Source organism: Aulonocara sp. 'chitande type north' Nkhata Bay, linkage group LG7 (assembly GCF_057382095.1).
Source record: "Aulonocara sp. 'chitande type north' Nkhata Bay isolate Kocher_YH1m ecotype deep benthic linkage group LG7, A_spYH_male_GT1.1, whole genome shotgun sequence".
Lineage (NCBI taxonomy): Eukaryota > Metazoa > Chordata > Actinopteri > Cichliformes > Cichlidae > Aulonocara > Aulonocara sp. 'chitande type north' Nkhata Bay.
In genome coordinates, this window is record NC_141350.1 from 58,578,489 (window position 1) to 58,594,783 (window position 16,295).

Genomic DNA, 16,295 nt, shown 5'->3' on the forward strand with positions numbered 1-16,295 from the left:
TGTAACCTATAGATTTTATAGATCTCCTGTGCCTTTAAAAAAAAATCCATGTCCACTGAGTGATGTCAGCCTTTCAATTCAATAACTAATTATAAATTACCTCATGGTAAACACATAACGCAACTCTAATATCTAAATAGGACTACAAGTTTACAAAGTTGTAAACTTTGGCAAATTAATTGTAAACCGCCATTTCCTTTGATATCTGTATGAACGCAAAAGTTAAACCCAGAGTCAATTAGTTCAGGTGCAGAAGAAGGGGAGGAGTCAGAGCTTGCTGAAGAAAACTTGCCTGCAAGCAGGTTAGATGTGCAGAATTAGTGAGTCAAATACAGGTTAGGTTAGCGCTCTTTCTGGGTTAACAAACTCAGCTTTCAGGAAAAAAGCCTGGATACACCATTTTTGGCATGATAAAACACAAACAGATGCATCTGCTACATTATTTATTTGAAGGACTGCAGAACTGAAGCAGATTATAGATAGGTGCAAGTAACCAAAGAATGATTACAGATGAGCAAAATAATTTGTGATCTAAGTGCTTAAATGCAATGAAACCAACTCTGAAAGGTACATGAACATAGAAATTTTCTTATTTCACATTTTTCACTTTATTTACAAGTCATGTTACTGGGTTTTAAATGTGTTGTAACGGTCAAGACAACAGTCAGAATACAGTATAGCGGTATTGTTTTAATTGGACTGGAAGTGTTAATCTAAAAGCAGTCTGTAAGTGTGCTGTGTACATTCATCCATGTGAGGATACAAGAAAAAGATCATTAATAATGAATTAAATCTCATAAATCAAGTCTGGTGAATGCACTCTGATCCATGGTCATATAAGGCCTGCCAGTGCCAAAAAAAGACAATGAAAAGTGGGGGATAATAAAAAGGTGACATAGAATGAGGCACGTTTAACAGAATTTACATTATGGAAAAACTGGTCAAAACTCCTTTTGAAATTTAAAATAGTCAGTTTGGCAGAAGTCACTATCTCAGCTGTGTGAAATATTGAGACCTTTCACAAAAATAAAATTGATGTTGAATAGTCAATTTCTCATTTGTTCCCCAAGAAATTTATGCCAGGCAGTAGCAATAAAAATCCAGACATCTGAGACTGAGAGTATATCAAGTACAAAAATATCAAAAGAAAAGAACAATGTAACAACACTGCAATGTGCCAAAGTTACCAGGACTTCTAGTTTTTAACATCAAATGAACTGAAAAGGCACCCCAACTCACTCAAGCTGACACTGAAACCTCTTATCATATAATCTTCAGTGGAATTTAGTGAAAACGCCCAATATTGTACATTGTATACATATACACCAATTCAGCAAAAATGTCACTTAAACACGCAGTTAAGTGGTGTTAATCTTTATATTCCCATCTTATTTCAAAACAGTTGCTGTGTTTACTGCAGTGGCTCTCGTAATTCGAGGTGTGGACAACCAGCGGAAAATATGGTGTCAAACCAAGTTAAATGACAAAATTTATGCAAAGAAAATAAACTAAAGTCTGACACATATATACACATATATACATATATATACACATATATACATATATATATATATGTGTCAGACTTTAGTTTATTTTCTTGCAGGGTGAGACAGACTTGAGTGTCAACTTTCTGCAAATTCTGAAAGGAGGAATACCAGAGGAAGTTCAAAAACCACTGGTTTAAGGCAACCCTGCTTTTCCTGATGGAGACCAATATTTAAGCAGGTCAGTGTGGAGACTGGCTTGACAATGGATGTGCTCTTGGTGCATGCAACATGACCTAATAGTGTTTATAAAAGTTCACCCAGAAATAACACCCAATCACACACTGCAAAACTGCCTAACACATTTCCTCTTTCACAGCTGAGGCCATCACAGGAGAATTTCTATGATGGTATTTATTCTGGGGGCCAACTATTAGCAATTACTGGTCTTCACACTAAGTCTGTTTTTCTTCTTTGTCCAAGATAAGAAAACCAGTGAAAGGTTTTCAGGCTTCTTTAGAAATCAGGAACGATTGTACAAGGTCAGAAAAATGATTTCTTCATCTTCCATTTCCAACTGTGAGTGCTCATGTGGGTTTCTAGAGGATGACTGTATGCTGAAGAAAAAATGGCTAAAAAGAAAATGCTTTGGTCCATGTATGATCTATCTTGGCAGTTAGGGTTGATATATTCCAGAGCATGCATGACGCAGCTCATATTCTAGCAGTCTCAGGTACACTGACCCTGTCTGTGTTTATCCGTTCTCCTTCCACAGTACTAAGTGAATGCTATGGTCTGGCATGCTGGTGGCAAACACCAGTCCAGAGTCATTGCCCCCATCCAAACCGTTAAGCCAAGAGGTCACGCCGGCCAGAAAGCTGGATCCTCGCTTGGATTTTCTATACGCTGGTAGAGGCCAACGGCCTGAGATAGCCTCTGTCCTCAGGTCCATCACATACAAGAAGTGGTTGTCAAAAAGAAGCGCAAACACTTCACCAAAGCTGAGCAGGGACAGGTTGGCTGGATCTTGCATTTTTATCACCCTGGGAAAATAAAGATAAGCTGCATTTAAAGTTGCCAAAATATAATCGGTTACTCATGAGTTTGCTCTGATTGTACATGCAAAGAGTTTAAAAAACAACAACAACAACTAGATGCTAGATGCTCTATAGATGCTCTATAGATGCTCTATAGCATAATGGTCTACACATTTGTTTTAAGTATAATCATAAAATTATGTTACCCAAATCCAAATTGGAACTGAATCCACAGAAAAGGGGCCTGAAAGCTAAAGGCTCTACCTCCCATGCTACTTTTAAATACTCTTGGAACTACAACTAAGTCAGGAATCTAAGATTAAAGGGGTGGTGATATGAGGTGTTTAAGATGGGACCTTATTACTGTACATTTGTGAGTCACACCAGGGAGTCGAGCACTTCTGATTTAAGGCTTTTTCAGAAGAGCCACAGTATCCATCGTCGTACACAGTGAGGATGTAACACTATTGGCAAGATAATCAACCTCTGTGCGAGTACAGTTTAGGTAGCTGTTCTGCATTGTGTTGGCACACAGCATTGAAAATGTTAACAGTGGAGGAATTACATTTGAACTTAGTTACACCACTTTCAGAAACACATCTACTGTAATGAAACATATTCCCCACTGTTGTGCAATCAATTATAGTAAATCGAAATTTTATTAAAAAGGGATTTCTTGAGTATGATTTAAGTGGTGGGTGGTCTCATATGCATTTTGATGGAAGTCACCTGAGTCTAATAACAGATTAAATATAGTGTTGTGTAGTGTGCTCAGCATCTACAACAGGGGTGCCCAACTCCAGGCTTCAAGGGCTGGTGTCCTGCAGGTTTTAGACATCACCCTGGGTCAACACAACTGAATCAAATGATTAGTTCATTACCAGGCCTCTGGAGAACTTCAAGACATGTTGAGGAGGTCATTTAGCCATTTAAATCAGCAGTGTTGGATCAAGGACACATCCAAAACCTGCAGGACACTGGCCCTTGAGGCCTGGAGTTGGACACCCCTGATATACATGAATATTAAAATCACCCATATTAATCACTTTACCTGACCTGAGTACTAAATAAGATAAAAGTCTGAGAATTCAGATGGAAACTGAGTAAAGGCCAGGAGAATGATATACAACAAATAACGTTGTGAGTTTTCCAGTTACAATGTACAAGGCTAAGATTTAGCCTTTCAAGTTAATTACAACTCTGCTTGGGTCTTTGGTTGATTATTTAACTGGAGTCAAAGACTGCTGCCACTCTTCGGCTTATGCTTCGAGGATTCTAACAGTATGACTTGGGGATGCTGATTCATCCTACTCTAATCAGGCTACTTTTCAATCAAACAGGATTTTTTAGAGGTTCAGGAATTTCAGAGGGGTGCCAACAAAACAAATATCAATAACAAATTTGGAACTAGAATTCGGTATGTTATCAAATTTCCCCTTACACGCCATAATTGCTGATAGAGAACTGGCAGTTAAATCTAGAACAAAAGCAAACTGATGGATAAACCACACTAAAATATGTCAGTGGTCAATTTGGGTCGGTTTTACATGTTGCATTTTTTCTGATGTTGTGCTTATGACACAAAGCTTTTCCTAACCAGTCTCTATGTGTTAGCCCTGTGACAAACTAGCGACCTTTCCAGAGTGTACCCTGCCTCTCGCCATAAGACAGCAGGGATGGACTCCAGTCCCCCCGCGACCCTGAAAATGTTAAACTGAAGAGAATGGATGAATGGAATTATAATCTGAATTTCAGGGTTACAGCCTTGTCATCAATACAAATTGAACAGGTGATCAAATAATTATTTCCTCCACTTTAGTACAACCCTCATGATCTTACAACTTTAAAATCCCAAAAGAATGTCATATGGACATCTTGGGAAGGAAATGTGAACAAGGTGATCGACGGACACTTTCCTTGGTTACTTCAGTTTTTAACTAGCTTTTTGTATGCTGTAGTTTTATTTGATTTTCTCTATCCATCCATCCTCTTGTGCTTATCCTTATGAGGGTTGCAGAAGAGCTGGAGCCTATCCCAGCTATCACAGGGCGAGATGCAAGGTACACCCTGGACAGATTGCCAGTTTGTCACAGGGCTAACACAGAGAGATAGACAACCACTCACGGAGGAACTGCAGGAGGAAACCGGATTACCTGGAGAAAACAAAACGCAAACACAGGGAGAACATGCAAACTCCACACAAAAAGGGCCCGGTCTGATGGGGGAGTGAAACTCAACAGTACGAACCACTGCATTTTCTGTTCCTACTTCATACTAGGCACCTGCATGTTTTCTAAAATTATGCAACCTATTTTACCTGAGAATCTCAAAACTGGCAAAATCCCACTGATAGACTCCGAGGTCAGAGCTGCATATGATGTAGCGTCCATCAAACTGCAGGCGAGGTTGGAGGCTGATGCTGCGGTCCTCTGACACCGACAGTGTCTTTAAACACTTGCAGTTGATCTCTCGGCCTAAAGGCCATACCTGTACACAAAACACAGGACTGGCTCCATCTTATGGACTCTTTAGATATAGCAGGTCATGTATGATGAACAAGTCGTTTTCCTTTAAAACACATTAACTATGAAAGGGAACATTACCTTAATCTCATACTTGTCAGCACTGAGGAGAATGTAATCACCAGGACTGTGCACCATTGATTCCACTTCACTCTTCTGTAGTATCACCTGATAACAGAAAATCAACAAAAGTTTCACATCTTTAAAACAACAACAAACAAAAAACATTAAGATTGGTTATTTCCTGCCAGTAATTGAAGTAATGGAAATAAGTTTCACACAAACTCAGACAAAAAAACCCATAAAATTCTGACCTTTGTTACCCACTCAGTGTGTCCAGTCAGCGTGTTGAGACAGGCACCAGCAGATAAAGCCCAGACCTTCACTGAGAAGTCTGCAGAGCCGCTGACAAGTACATCCAGCTCATCATTGTAGTCGACACTGAAAACTGCACACGTGCACATACACATGCGCGCGCACACACACACACAGTTAGGAGCTGTCGCACACATTAAACATGTAGCTATTCTTGTTGGCAGATAATACCAAGCTTTGCCTAGGAGAAGTTCCACTAGTATAACAAAAATGGAACTGTCCCATTCTTGATAACCCTCATCTTTACAAAAGCTCTTGAATCCACCAGTGACTGTTTCAGTGTACTCCATCTCTCTACTCTGGCATATGGCATAGAAACTGAACATTTAACAGTGTTTCCTGAAAACCCTCTCCTGTCTGATCATTTCCTGATAACATTTACATTTACAATAATTGATTACACAGCAGTGGAGAGTAGACTTTATCAAAGTAGATGTTTTTCTGAAAGCGCTGTAACTAAGTTTAAGAATATAATCCACCCACTGTTATCATCTTCAATGCCCTGTACCAACACAGAGCAGAGCAGCTATCTGAACGCTACCCCATCAGAGGTCGATTATCTTGTTAATAATTTCACCTCCTCACTACGTACGACTCTGGATACTGTAGCTCCAGTGAAAACTAAGGTCTCTAATAGAGCTGGGCGATATGAGATTTTTTCATATCACGATATGTTTTTTTCATTTCAGTCGATAACGATATCTATCACGATATAAGCCAAATAACTATATTTGTAAGATTTAAATGTGCCGTTGCTCACAAGTAAAATGTGAAATAATCAGCAGCTTGTTTTGATTTAAATATTTATTTCTCATAATAAGTTCAACAGGGTAGATGTACTTAAGGAACATGAGACTTTTTCAGATAAATAAAGGCAAATATTGCAAACTACACAAAAGGCAGCCGCTAAAGCGTTTAAGTTTCAAAATAGAACAAACGAAACAGACTAAATTGTCAATTCCACTTAGAAACAAAATATTAATTCTAAAAATAAATCTTAGTTTGTTTTACAGAAGAACAGACAAAACTGACTAACTTTTGTCAATATCAAATAAACTGAGAACTAAAAGGAAATTCTCAATCTCTCCTTGTTGTATAGCTTAGCTTTTCAAACAGTTTTAACAGTTACTTTAGTCTGACAAAAGCCGAATGACGAATTAGCGCTTCCAGTCAGAGACTGAGGCTACGTCCACACGTACACGGGTATTTTTGAAAACGGAGATTTTCCGTTTTCGTTTTAAAAAATAATCCCGTCCACACATAAAGGCAGAAATGAAGGAAAACGCTGCTATGAACATGCCAAAGCAGCAGGTGGCGCTAGATTCCTAACCGTGCAGAAATGTTGGCCAATCAGAAGTCTAGAAGCCTCGGTGGGAAAAAGTAAACAAAGCTGGGGCATAGAAGCAGAACCGAGTCGTATGTGTGGACGGACAGTAACTGTGTGTATATGTAAGCATTTAAACACTGCAGAGAGTAGAATTAACAGTATTGTAGAAATTCATTTCACCGAAACAATAACGTGGCGCACAGTGTGACGCATGCACCAGTTTATTGTATTTCCAGACTTGCTTTCGGCACAATTTACAGTGCACGCTACTCTGTTTTTTGTCAGACTTGAAATAGCCGAAATACCTTCACACTACGGAACTTCTATGGCTCTTCCGTTCGACAATCTCTCCGGCATTGGAACCATCATCTGTTTTCGCTTCGGTCACGCTCGGTTGATTTTTCTAGTCGGCACACTCATTTCCTCCATTACGCGCTGGCTCCATTACCCGCTGGCTGCTTCCCAAACAAACACACGTGCAGCTTGGCACTTGTGCTGTATGTAACAAGTCACGCGACGTGACGCTGCGGCTGTGATTGGTTCGGCTCTGGGCTACTTAATTTGGATTGGCTGACTTTTTTTTTTTTTTTAAGAGGACAAGAGCGGCGAGGTCTATCGCGATAGCTTAATTTCTCTATCGAGTAAAAGTTATATCGCGATACATATCGTTATCGTTCTATCGCCCAGCTCTAGTCTCTAATCAGAAGTACCTGACTCCGTGGTATAATTCTCAAACACGTAGCCTAAAGCAGATGACTCATAATCTGGAGAGGAAATGGCGTGTCACAAATGTAGAAGATCATCATTTAGCCTGGAGAAATAGTTTTCTGCTTTATAAGAAAGCCCTCCGCAAAGCCAGAACATCTTACTATTCATCACTGATTGAAGAAAATAAGAACAACCCCAGGTTTCTCTTCAGCACTGTAGCCAGGCTGACAAAAAGTCAGAGCTCTGTTGAGCCAACCATCCCTTTAACGGTAACTAGTAATGACTTCATGAACTTCTTCACAAATAAAATTTTTATCATTAGAGAAAAAATTACCAATAATCATCCCACAGATGTAATATTATCTACAGCTACTCTTAGTACCATTGATGTTAAGTTAGACTCTTTTTCTCCAATTGATCTTTCTGAGTTAACTTCAATAATTACTTCCTCCAAACCATCAACGTGTCTTTTAGACCCCATTCCTACAAAACTGCTCAAAGAAGTCCTGCCATTAATTAATTCTTCAATCTTAAATATGATCAACCTATCTCTAATAATCGGCTATGTACCACAGGCCTTCAAACTGGCTGTAGTTAAACCTTTACTCAAAAAGCCATCTCTAGACCCAGCAGTCTTAGCTAATTATAAGCCAACCTTCCTTTCATATCAAAAATCCTTGAAAGAGTAGTTGTCAAACAGCTAACAGATCATCTGCAGAGGGATGGCTTATTTGAAGAGTTTCAGTCAGGTTTCAGAGCTCATCACAGCACAGAAACAGCTTTAGTGAAGGTTACAAATGATCTTCTTATGGCCTCTGACAGTGGACTCATCTCTGTGCTTGTCCTGCTAGACCTTAGTGCAGCATTCGATACTGTTGACCATAATATCCTATTAGAGCGATTAGAACATGCTGTAGGTATTACAGGTACTGCGCTGCAGTGGTTTGTATCATATCTATCTAATAGACTCCAATTTGTGCATGTAAATGGAGAGTCCTCTTCACACACTGAGGTTAATTATGGAGTTCCACAGGGTTCAGTGCTAGGACCAATTCTGTTTACATTATACATGCTTCCCTTAGGCAGCATCATTAGAAGACATAGCATACATTTTCACTGCTATGCAGATGACACCCAGCTCTATCTGTCCATGAAGCCAGATAGCACACACCAATTAGTTAGACTGCAGGAATGTCTTAAAGACATAAAAATCTGGATGGCCGCTAACTTTCTGCTTCTTAATTCAGATAAAACTGAGGTTATTGTACTCGGCCCTGAAAATCTTAGAAATATGGTGTCTAACCAGATTCTTACTCTGGATGGCATTACCTTGGCCTCCAGTAACGCTGTGAGGAACCTTGGAGTGATTTTTGACCAGGATATGTCCTTCAACGCACATATTAAACAAATATGTAAGACTGTGTTCTTCCATTTGCGCAACATCTCTAAAATTAGAAATATCCTGTCTCAGAGTGACGCTGAAAAACTAGTTCATGCATTTATTACTTCCAGGCTGGACTACTGTAATTCATTATTATCAGGATGTCCAAAAAACTCGCTGAAAAGCCTTCAGCTAATCCAAAATGCTGCAGCAAGAGTTCTGACAGGGACTAGAAAGAGAGAGCATATTTCTCCTGTTTTGGCTTCCCTTCATTGGCTTCCTGTTAAATCCAGAATTGAATTCAAAATCCCGCTCCTCACATACAAGGTCTTAAATAATCAGGCCCCATCTTATCTTAATGACCTTGTAGTACCATATCACCCTATTAGAGCACTTCACTCTCGCTCTGCAGGCCTACTTGTTGTTTCTAGAGTATTTAAAAGTAGAATGGGAGGGAGAGCCTTCAGTTTTCAGGCCCCTCTTCTGTGGAACCAGCTTCCAGTTTGGATTCGGGAGACAGACACTATCTCTACTTTTAAGATTAGGCTTCAAACTTTCCTTTTTGCTAAAGCATATAGTTAGGGCTGGACCAGGTGACCCTGAATCCTCCCTTAATTATGCTGCAATAGACGTAGGCTGCCGGGGGATCCCCATGATGCATTGAGTTTTTCCTTTCCAGTCACCTTTCTCACTCACTATGTGTTAACAGACCTCTCTGCATTGAATCATATCTGTTATTAACCTCTGTCTCTCTTCCACAGCATGTCTTTTATCCTGTCTTCCTTCTCTCACCCCAACCGGTCGCAGCAGATGGCCGCCCCTCCCTGAGCCTGGTTCTGCCGGAGGTTTCTTCCTGTTAAAAGGGAGTTTTTCCTTCCCACTGTCGCCAAAGTGCTGGCTCATAGGGGGTCATATGATTGTTGGGTTTTTCTCTGTATCTATGAAGCGCCTTGAGGCGACTTTTGTTGTGATTTGGCGCTATATAAATAAAATTGAATTGAACTGAATTACTCTTTTTAATCCCCAAACTTGGTGGCAGATGACTGCTAAATATTCCACAGTGTACAGAAATGTGCACAGACAGTTGGGTTATATTTTTTGCCATTTCCTTTTAGGTTTGTTTCAAAACTGTCTGTGGACTTGTGTTTCTTGCCTAATCAGACTTTTTTAATGCCTTTGTTTTGACAGATTTTAAAGTTCCCTTGCCATATAAAGCACTGTCACAAAGAGATAACATAAAATACTAAAAATAACGCTTCTTCCATGCAAAGTTGACCGTTTCGCTATTGACCACATGTTATCTGCCTCTCCTCTAGCATTAATATGCTTCCTATTCTAGATAAGGACATAATTGCTCAACACTGAAACCAACCTGCTCCTGTGTGGCCACGGAATTGCTGGATTTTAGCCCCTGTACTCCACTCCCAGCATGCAATAGTGTTGTCAAAGGACCCAGTCACCAGCTTCTGTTCATCAAATTTTACTGTGGCACAGGTGTGTGTCTGAATTCCATAAATGCACTGTCCAGTACGCACATCCCATAATTTGGCAGAGAGATCGTCAGATCCTGAAAAACAAGTAAAAACCATCAGTGTTACTGCTGTAGTGACAGGTTCAACCTACATGAGTGTATATAGAAGGCTCAACATGTACAAGCCCTCACACACTGAGAATGAAACAAACATTACAAACAATGCTTCCACACCTATTCCAGACATGGTCTGCATGAAAGAAGACAAAACTGGGTATACTCAAAACAACCCTTATGAGTGTGCTACTGGTAGAAACTACTGTGCCATAATGTGATACAGATGAAAAAACAACAACAACAGCAACCTATACAGTACCATTAACAAGTATATGTCTTAGTTTTTATTTTTTGCATGTTTGTCATACTTTGGGCCCTGAAGCAAGGGCACTCAAGTTATGCGGCAGGACAATGATCTGAAACGCACGAGCAAGTCCACTACCAATTGTGTGGGTTTTTTTTTGTTTTTTTTAAATACAACAAGACAAAAAACAGTTATCCCAAATACTTTAGTGCAGTTCTTGCTGGCAACAACGGCACAAACAGTTGTTAGGGTTAAGGTGCAATTTCTGTTTCACACACGGCCAGGTAGGTTTGGATTAGGGCTGCCCTAGTTATCATTTATATATCACTTTAAGCAAGACAAATGTAGATACAAGACAAGAGAGGATAACTCACACGCCTATCTTTTTTCCTAGTAACTCTCTCGTCTCTATTTTATCTATCAAACTTCCAAAGAAGAACCAACAGTAGCTAAAACAGACTCAAAGAAAAAGTGTTTTTATGATAACTATGAACCTGAGTGAAAGTCAGCCTCTTCCTACAAGGGTGCAGAGAATGGAAAAACTGTGTTGGAATATGAAATGTAAAATAAAAAGCATATGAAACCATCAATGCAGTATGTGTGTGTGTTGTTTGGGGTGTAAGAAGTTGGCAAAGTATTTCAGGTAGCAGCTTCCTAAGTTGTAAAGTTTCCATTAACTACCATTTCCTATTGGAAATGGTAGTTAATGGAAACAGTAGAGGACAAATTAAGGTGTGGTTTTAAGATCTTAAGGCCAGGAACCCGTCAGAGAAACTTGCTGATGATAGAAAAGAGATATCATGTTGTATGCTTAATATTCCTAGTAATGAAATCCCAGAAAGTTAATTCTGTTTATCTGCACTACGAATTTCCAGTAGGTGAAACCTCTGATCACTCATTCAAGTGACTTCTGTTTTCTGTATAAGGTTTCCTCAAGATTATATAGATTGTACAGGTGCATAACAAATATCAACCATGAACTAGCATCATTACCTAACATTGAGCCACAAGTGCAGTTTCATGATCATTAATATGCAAATTTATCAAACTGATCAAAGTCCAATTTGAGTACTATTAAAAATTCTGCAATAAAAGCATAGTCCAGACATCCTCTCATATGCATATATTTAAATTATAGATTTTGAATAAATCTATAATCATTAAAAGCAAACTTTTTTTTCATTTACCCATTATTGGGTATGGTGTATAGAGTTTAAATATAAATCCATTTCGGAACAAGAGAAGTACTGTGAATACTTTCTGGACGCATTGCATGTGAATGACTCCTGGGTGAAAATCAAATTTCAAGACGTACAACAATTTACTGATTACATTAACACATCAGGTTCACCACAGAAGGAAAGACAAAATCACGTGGTAGTGTTCTTGAACTTAAATTACCGTGAACAACAGGGAACATTTGAAAGTTGTAAACTGACACATACCAATCAGTTTTTAAGGTTTTGACTATCATCATCCACTCAAACACAAATTGTGTGACATCAGGACTCTACAACACAAAGTGAACACCATCCCCATAGACAACGGATATCATATCAAAGAGGCCCTGAGTAAATGTGGTTATCGCAACTGTGCATTTGTCAAAGCTCAGAAGACAGCTAAAGAATGTTCCAGGCGAGAGAGAGATCAACTACTTCCTAAACGAAAACCAATGGTAAGATCTTATGTGTCCGGAGTATAAGAAATGTGCTTTGTCTATGCCAAAAGCACTATGCCAAAAGCTGGACCTTATACTACGTAATTTATGAATTCAGCAGGGGATCAAACAATTAATTCCCCTGCTGTACGTGAAAAGTGAACTGTCACCTCTGAACTAAGGAGTGTGCTAAGATTGAAGACATTTCCCAACTCTTGTTAATAGTACTCATGGACGTTAATCCATGGTCATGACAATTTCCAAATCAAATTCCTTTTTAAATAGAAACAAAAAACAAAAAACAAAAAAAAACCATAGGCCCGGTGACAGATCTATTTTATAAGCACTCTTTAAATGACTATAACTCTTACCATTGCGCTTAAGAGAAAATTGAAATGGTTTTAACCCTTTGAAACACATCATATATCAGTATTTTTAGTGTATTCAGTGAATAGTTTTATATTTACTTTTTGTCTATACAGATGTCAGATGATAGACTTGTTTAAATGCTATTTTCAAACTGCAGTTTTTCATGTGTGTATGGGTACATTTCTCAGGACATGATGTGAAGTTAAACTAAAAGGAGTGTTAGTATTATGAGGTTGACAGAAATATCTCTGGATAAAACTGATGAGCTGTACAGCACTGTGTCATGACTCTATCGTAGACGTTTGAGAGCTACCAATTTGATATTTTGCTACTCTAATAAAGACAGAACACACAGTCATGGGGTACCTGTGCAGAGGAGGCCGTCCTTGTAATAAAGAGCATATACTCGAGCACTGTGACCAATAAGTGATGACGTCTCAAAGGCTTCTTGATCCTTTAACTGCATCATACGCAGCTTAGCCTTCAGGTAGACCCCCTTCCAATGTGATGCATCCTGAATGGTCTCATCAGTCTTCCAGCCTAGCTCCCGACACACACCCTGCCACACCTCAGTGCAAGAGTTTATCACCTACCAAAAAAAAAAAAGAAAAAAAAGAAAGAAAGTAAGAATAGTTGATATGTGAAACAAGTGTTGTCAGGCTCTGTGGATCAATAATAAACATCCTTAAAAACTTGATTATCCATCTGTGTCACAAAAATTAAGCTGTATGACGGATTTAATCAATTAAATTTCCACCTGTAATTCACTTTGCTCATGCTTCATATAATCATTATCTATACATTTCAACAAACATATCAGAAAGTCCATGCAAACAACAATATATATAACGTATATGCCACTTGGTGGAGAGGTTCATATTCATCTAACTATGAGAATGTATACAGTCTTGGTAATCTAAATATGTGTTCACTTTTTATGCAAGGAAACAAAAGTCATCCCAAAACACAGATGTCACAAGCATTTTACATCACTGGCCCCACATACAGCCCACTTTGATGTTAAGTGGGCTGGACCAGTAACACTACATGATAAATGTGTAAAATTAGTGCATAAAACGCAGTCTTGTATGCTTTTGCTCCCACATGTTATACTTTTAATGTGACAGTATTACAGATTCATCAACAGATCAATCCAGAGTGCTGACATGATGTCCATCTCAAGAGTATTCCACAAGAGCACTGAACAAACACTATTCTTTTTCACAGATACAGTAAACCAAGAAAAACAATGTTGAAAATACAACATGAATATATCACAATTGGAACTGTCAGTGAAGCTCATATGTGGGCATACATCAGTGCAACAACATCACTGTCTGTATATGTCTGTCAGTTTAGCTATTGACTGTATCTTTGGGCCTGGACAACCGTCATATCTGCATTTTTGGATTTAGGTTGTTATTGAGGATTAAATGGATACCTATAGACAGCATAATAACAGATAAGTACCTTCTACAAACCAAACAATTCTTTCAGAAGCTAATAGCTGCACTTTTATCAAAAACTGAAAGAAGGCATTAGATTTCACTGTGAATGTTTGTAATCATTATTTTCTTTTACAGTTCATTCCTTGAGGAAAGTCAGATAAACAAGGAGCCTGGAACTTTTAGAATTACCTTGTTCCATTGTTTGCAGACTAGGCAGCAGGTGAGCAAGGTCTGAGGATCCAGCCAGCGCAGCAAGTAGAAGGCCAACTCCAAGGGAAGAAGGCGCAAAAAGTCACGTTTCAGCAGTGTCTCTAGTCCATTCGAGAGATGGCGGAGCTGAGCAGCACCACTTAAAGATATGAGGTGGTCCAAAGACTGGTTGCGCTGCTGGTCATTTAGAGTAAGGAAAGTAGCAGAGACTGACTCCAGCCACCCCTCAAATGCTGCCTTCTCCATGGGCACATGAGAGCGACCTGCAAGAGCTATAAGAATAATGCAGGGTCCGACCTCATCAATTTGGTCAGGAGAAAACTACCAAACTCATCATACACAGAGACAGATTCAACATGCCCTCCAGTCATTGCAATATATATATATATATATATACATATATATATATATATATATATATATATATTTTTTTTTTTTTTTTTTTTTTTTTTTTTAAAGAGTACGTTTGAGCCCCTCCAACCCCTTAACATTTAAATCTCTTGAAGAATGAATGACGCCAATTCTGAATCCCTGAAAGGTCATGAACAATAACAGTACAAAATGTATGATTTAAGAAGTGTCCCTGGTTCAGACATTTAACCTGGATCAACCAGCATCATCTCCTCACTCATACAGCGTTTACGATCCGGCCATAGCAGGGTAGCTAATAACCAAAGCTGCAGAAGGCTTTCCGTCAGGCTTCATAAAGCCTTCCGAGCCTGAAAACGACACATGAATGTAAAATAAAGTACATTCGGGTATATGTTTCACTTATTTAAAATTGAAATTTAAAGGAAGCCACTTTTATGGGCTCCCGTGTCTGCTTGTGCATTCGTTGTAAGTTAGCCTGACTAGCTAGCAACTTTTGTAGCTAACGTTAGCTCTGTAGCAGTGTTATTGTTTAGAGCAAACTAGCTACAAGTGGAAACACTCAAATACTTAGAGAACAGTATATGCTATTAAATGATTTATAACTGTAATTGGAAATTCAAATTGCCCACCAACCAGAGTTGCAGGGAGTTTCCGGATCAACACTTTCCCGGTTTAGGTCACATCGCTAAGTTAGCTGTCGAAAGCTAATCTGGCAACCACCAAGTTAAACGGATTCCAAAGAAAGCTAGTTTTGTAGTTGAGGTTAGCTAACAACCACGATAGTGCTTGTTTTTGTTAATTTTGAATTACACGTAAAACACGTAACGGTAGTCTTCGTTACAGCTCTATGGTGTAGATATTTCATGCAGCAGGGGAAAACGATAGCACCTTCTGACAGCATGAAACTATAATATAATGGAAACGCTACCCCTTCATAAGAGGTCGTTGTCACCCTCAGTTTAATCTTACAGGAGGCAAAGTAAGAGTTTTTATCTCAAAACAACGGGCAACATTTAACAATATACAACCGCATATTTAGTAGCTTTGCCAGCATATTCAGTATACTTATACTTTATAACATTTTTGCATTTTTATTTTCAGCGTTCCCTCTTTTGACGCAACTTGCCTGCAAGACAATGCTGCTGGCACGAAAACAAATAGATTAACTAACTTCCGGTTTTCGCGCGAGTAGGTGTGTCCAGAGTCAGAACCCTTTTTTTAAAAGAAAAAAGGAGTATCAGTACGACGGAGTAATAGCGCCACGTTAAGAAAACAAAATATTATTGATCATTTTGAGAATAAAGTCGAAATTTCGAGATTAAAGCTCTATTTCGAGGAAAATAGTACAAATACTATTTTGAGAAGAAAGTCGAATAAAAAAAGTGAAAAAGTTAAATTTTGCTGCAGGCTTTGAATGGTAAAAAGTAGCACCACTTGGTGGACAAATATAAAATTAAAAATTGAACCGAGTAGTCCAAAAGAAAATCTTAGCATAAAGGAATGCATTAGTTATGTATGGAAGCTTCATTCCGTCACTAAAAAAACGCTATCCATAACTCGAAATAAGTAAAAA

At 38.7% G+C, this 16,295-nt stretch overlaps 1 protein-coding gene across 2 annotated transcripts; it reads right to left on the minus strand.

Annotated features, from left to right (window-relative positions):
• Positions 1–414: 414 nt before the first annotated feature.
• fbxw2 (F-box and WD repeat domain containing 2) lies at positions 415–15,816 on the minus strand. Of its 2 annotated transcripts, none has more exons than XM_086301638.1 (8): positions 14,952–15,341; positions 14,330–14,622; positions 13,059–13,281; positions 10,207–10,401; positions 5,358–5,491; positions 5,125–5,211; positions 4,839–5,008; positions 415–2,527 (listed from the first exon to the last, which is right to left on the minus strand). In XM_086301638.1, exons 1-8 carry the CDS (start codon positions 14,980–14,982, stop codon positions 2,239–2,241), a joined length of 1,422 nt encoding a protein of 473 aa, XP_086157764.1. In that variant the 5' UTR covers positions 14,983–15,341; the 3' UTR covers positions 415–2,238. The 2 variants fall into 2 exon arrangements, with proteins under 2 accessions (XP_086157764.1, XP_086157765.1); XM_086301639.1 differs by lacking the exon at positions 14,952–15,341 and adding an exon at positions 15,356–15,816 and having other exon boundaries at positions 416–2,527.
• Positions 15,817–16,295: the final 479 nt, after the last annotated feature.

Coding starts and splice junctions, on each gene's coding strand:
- fbxw2 (XM_086301638.1), bottom strand. CDS start 14,982: ATGAGTGAGGAGATGATGCTGGTTGATCCAG. Junction 10,402..13,058: donor GGACGGCCTCCTCTGCACAG/GTACCCCATGAC, acceptor CTTGTTTTTCAG/GATCTGACGATCTCTCTGCC. Junction 5,212..5,357: donor ACACTGAGTGGGTAACAAAG/GTCAGAATTTTA, acceptor TTCTGTTATCAG/GTGATACTACAGAAGAGTGA.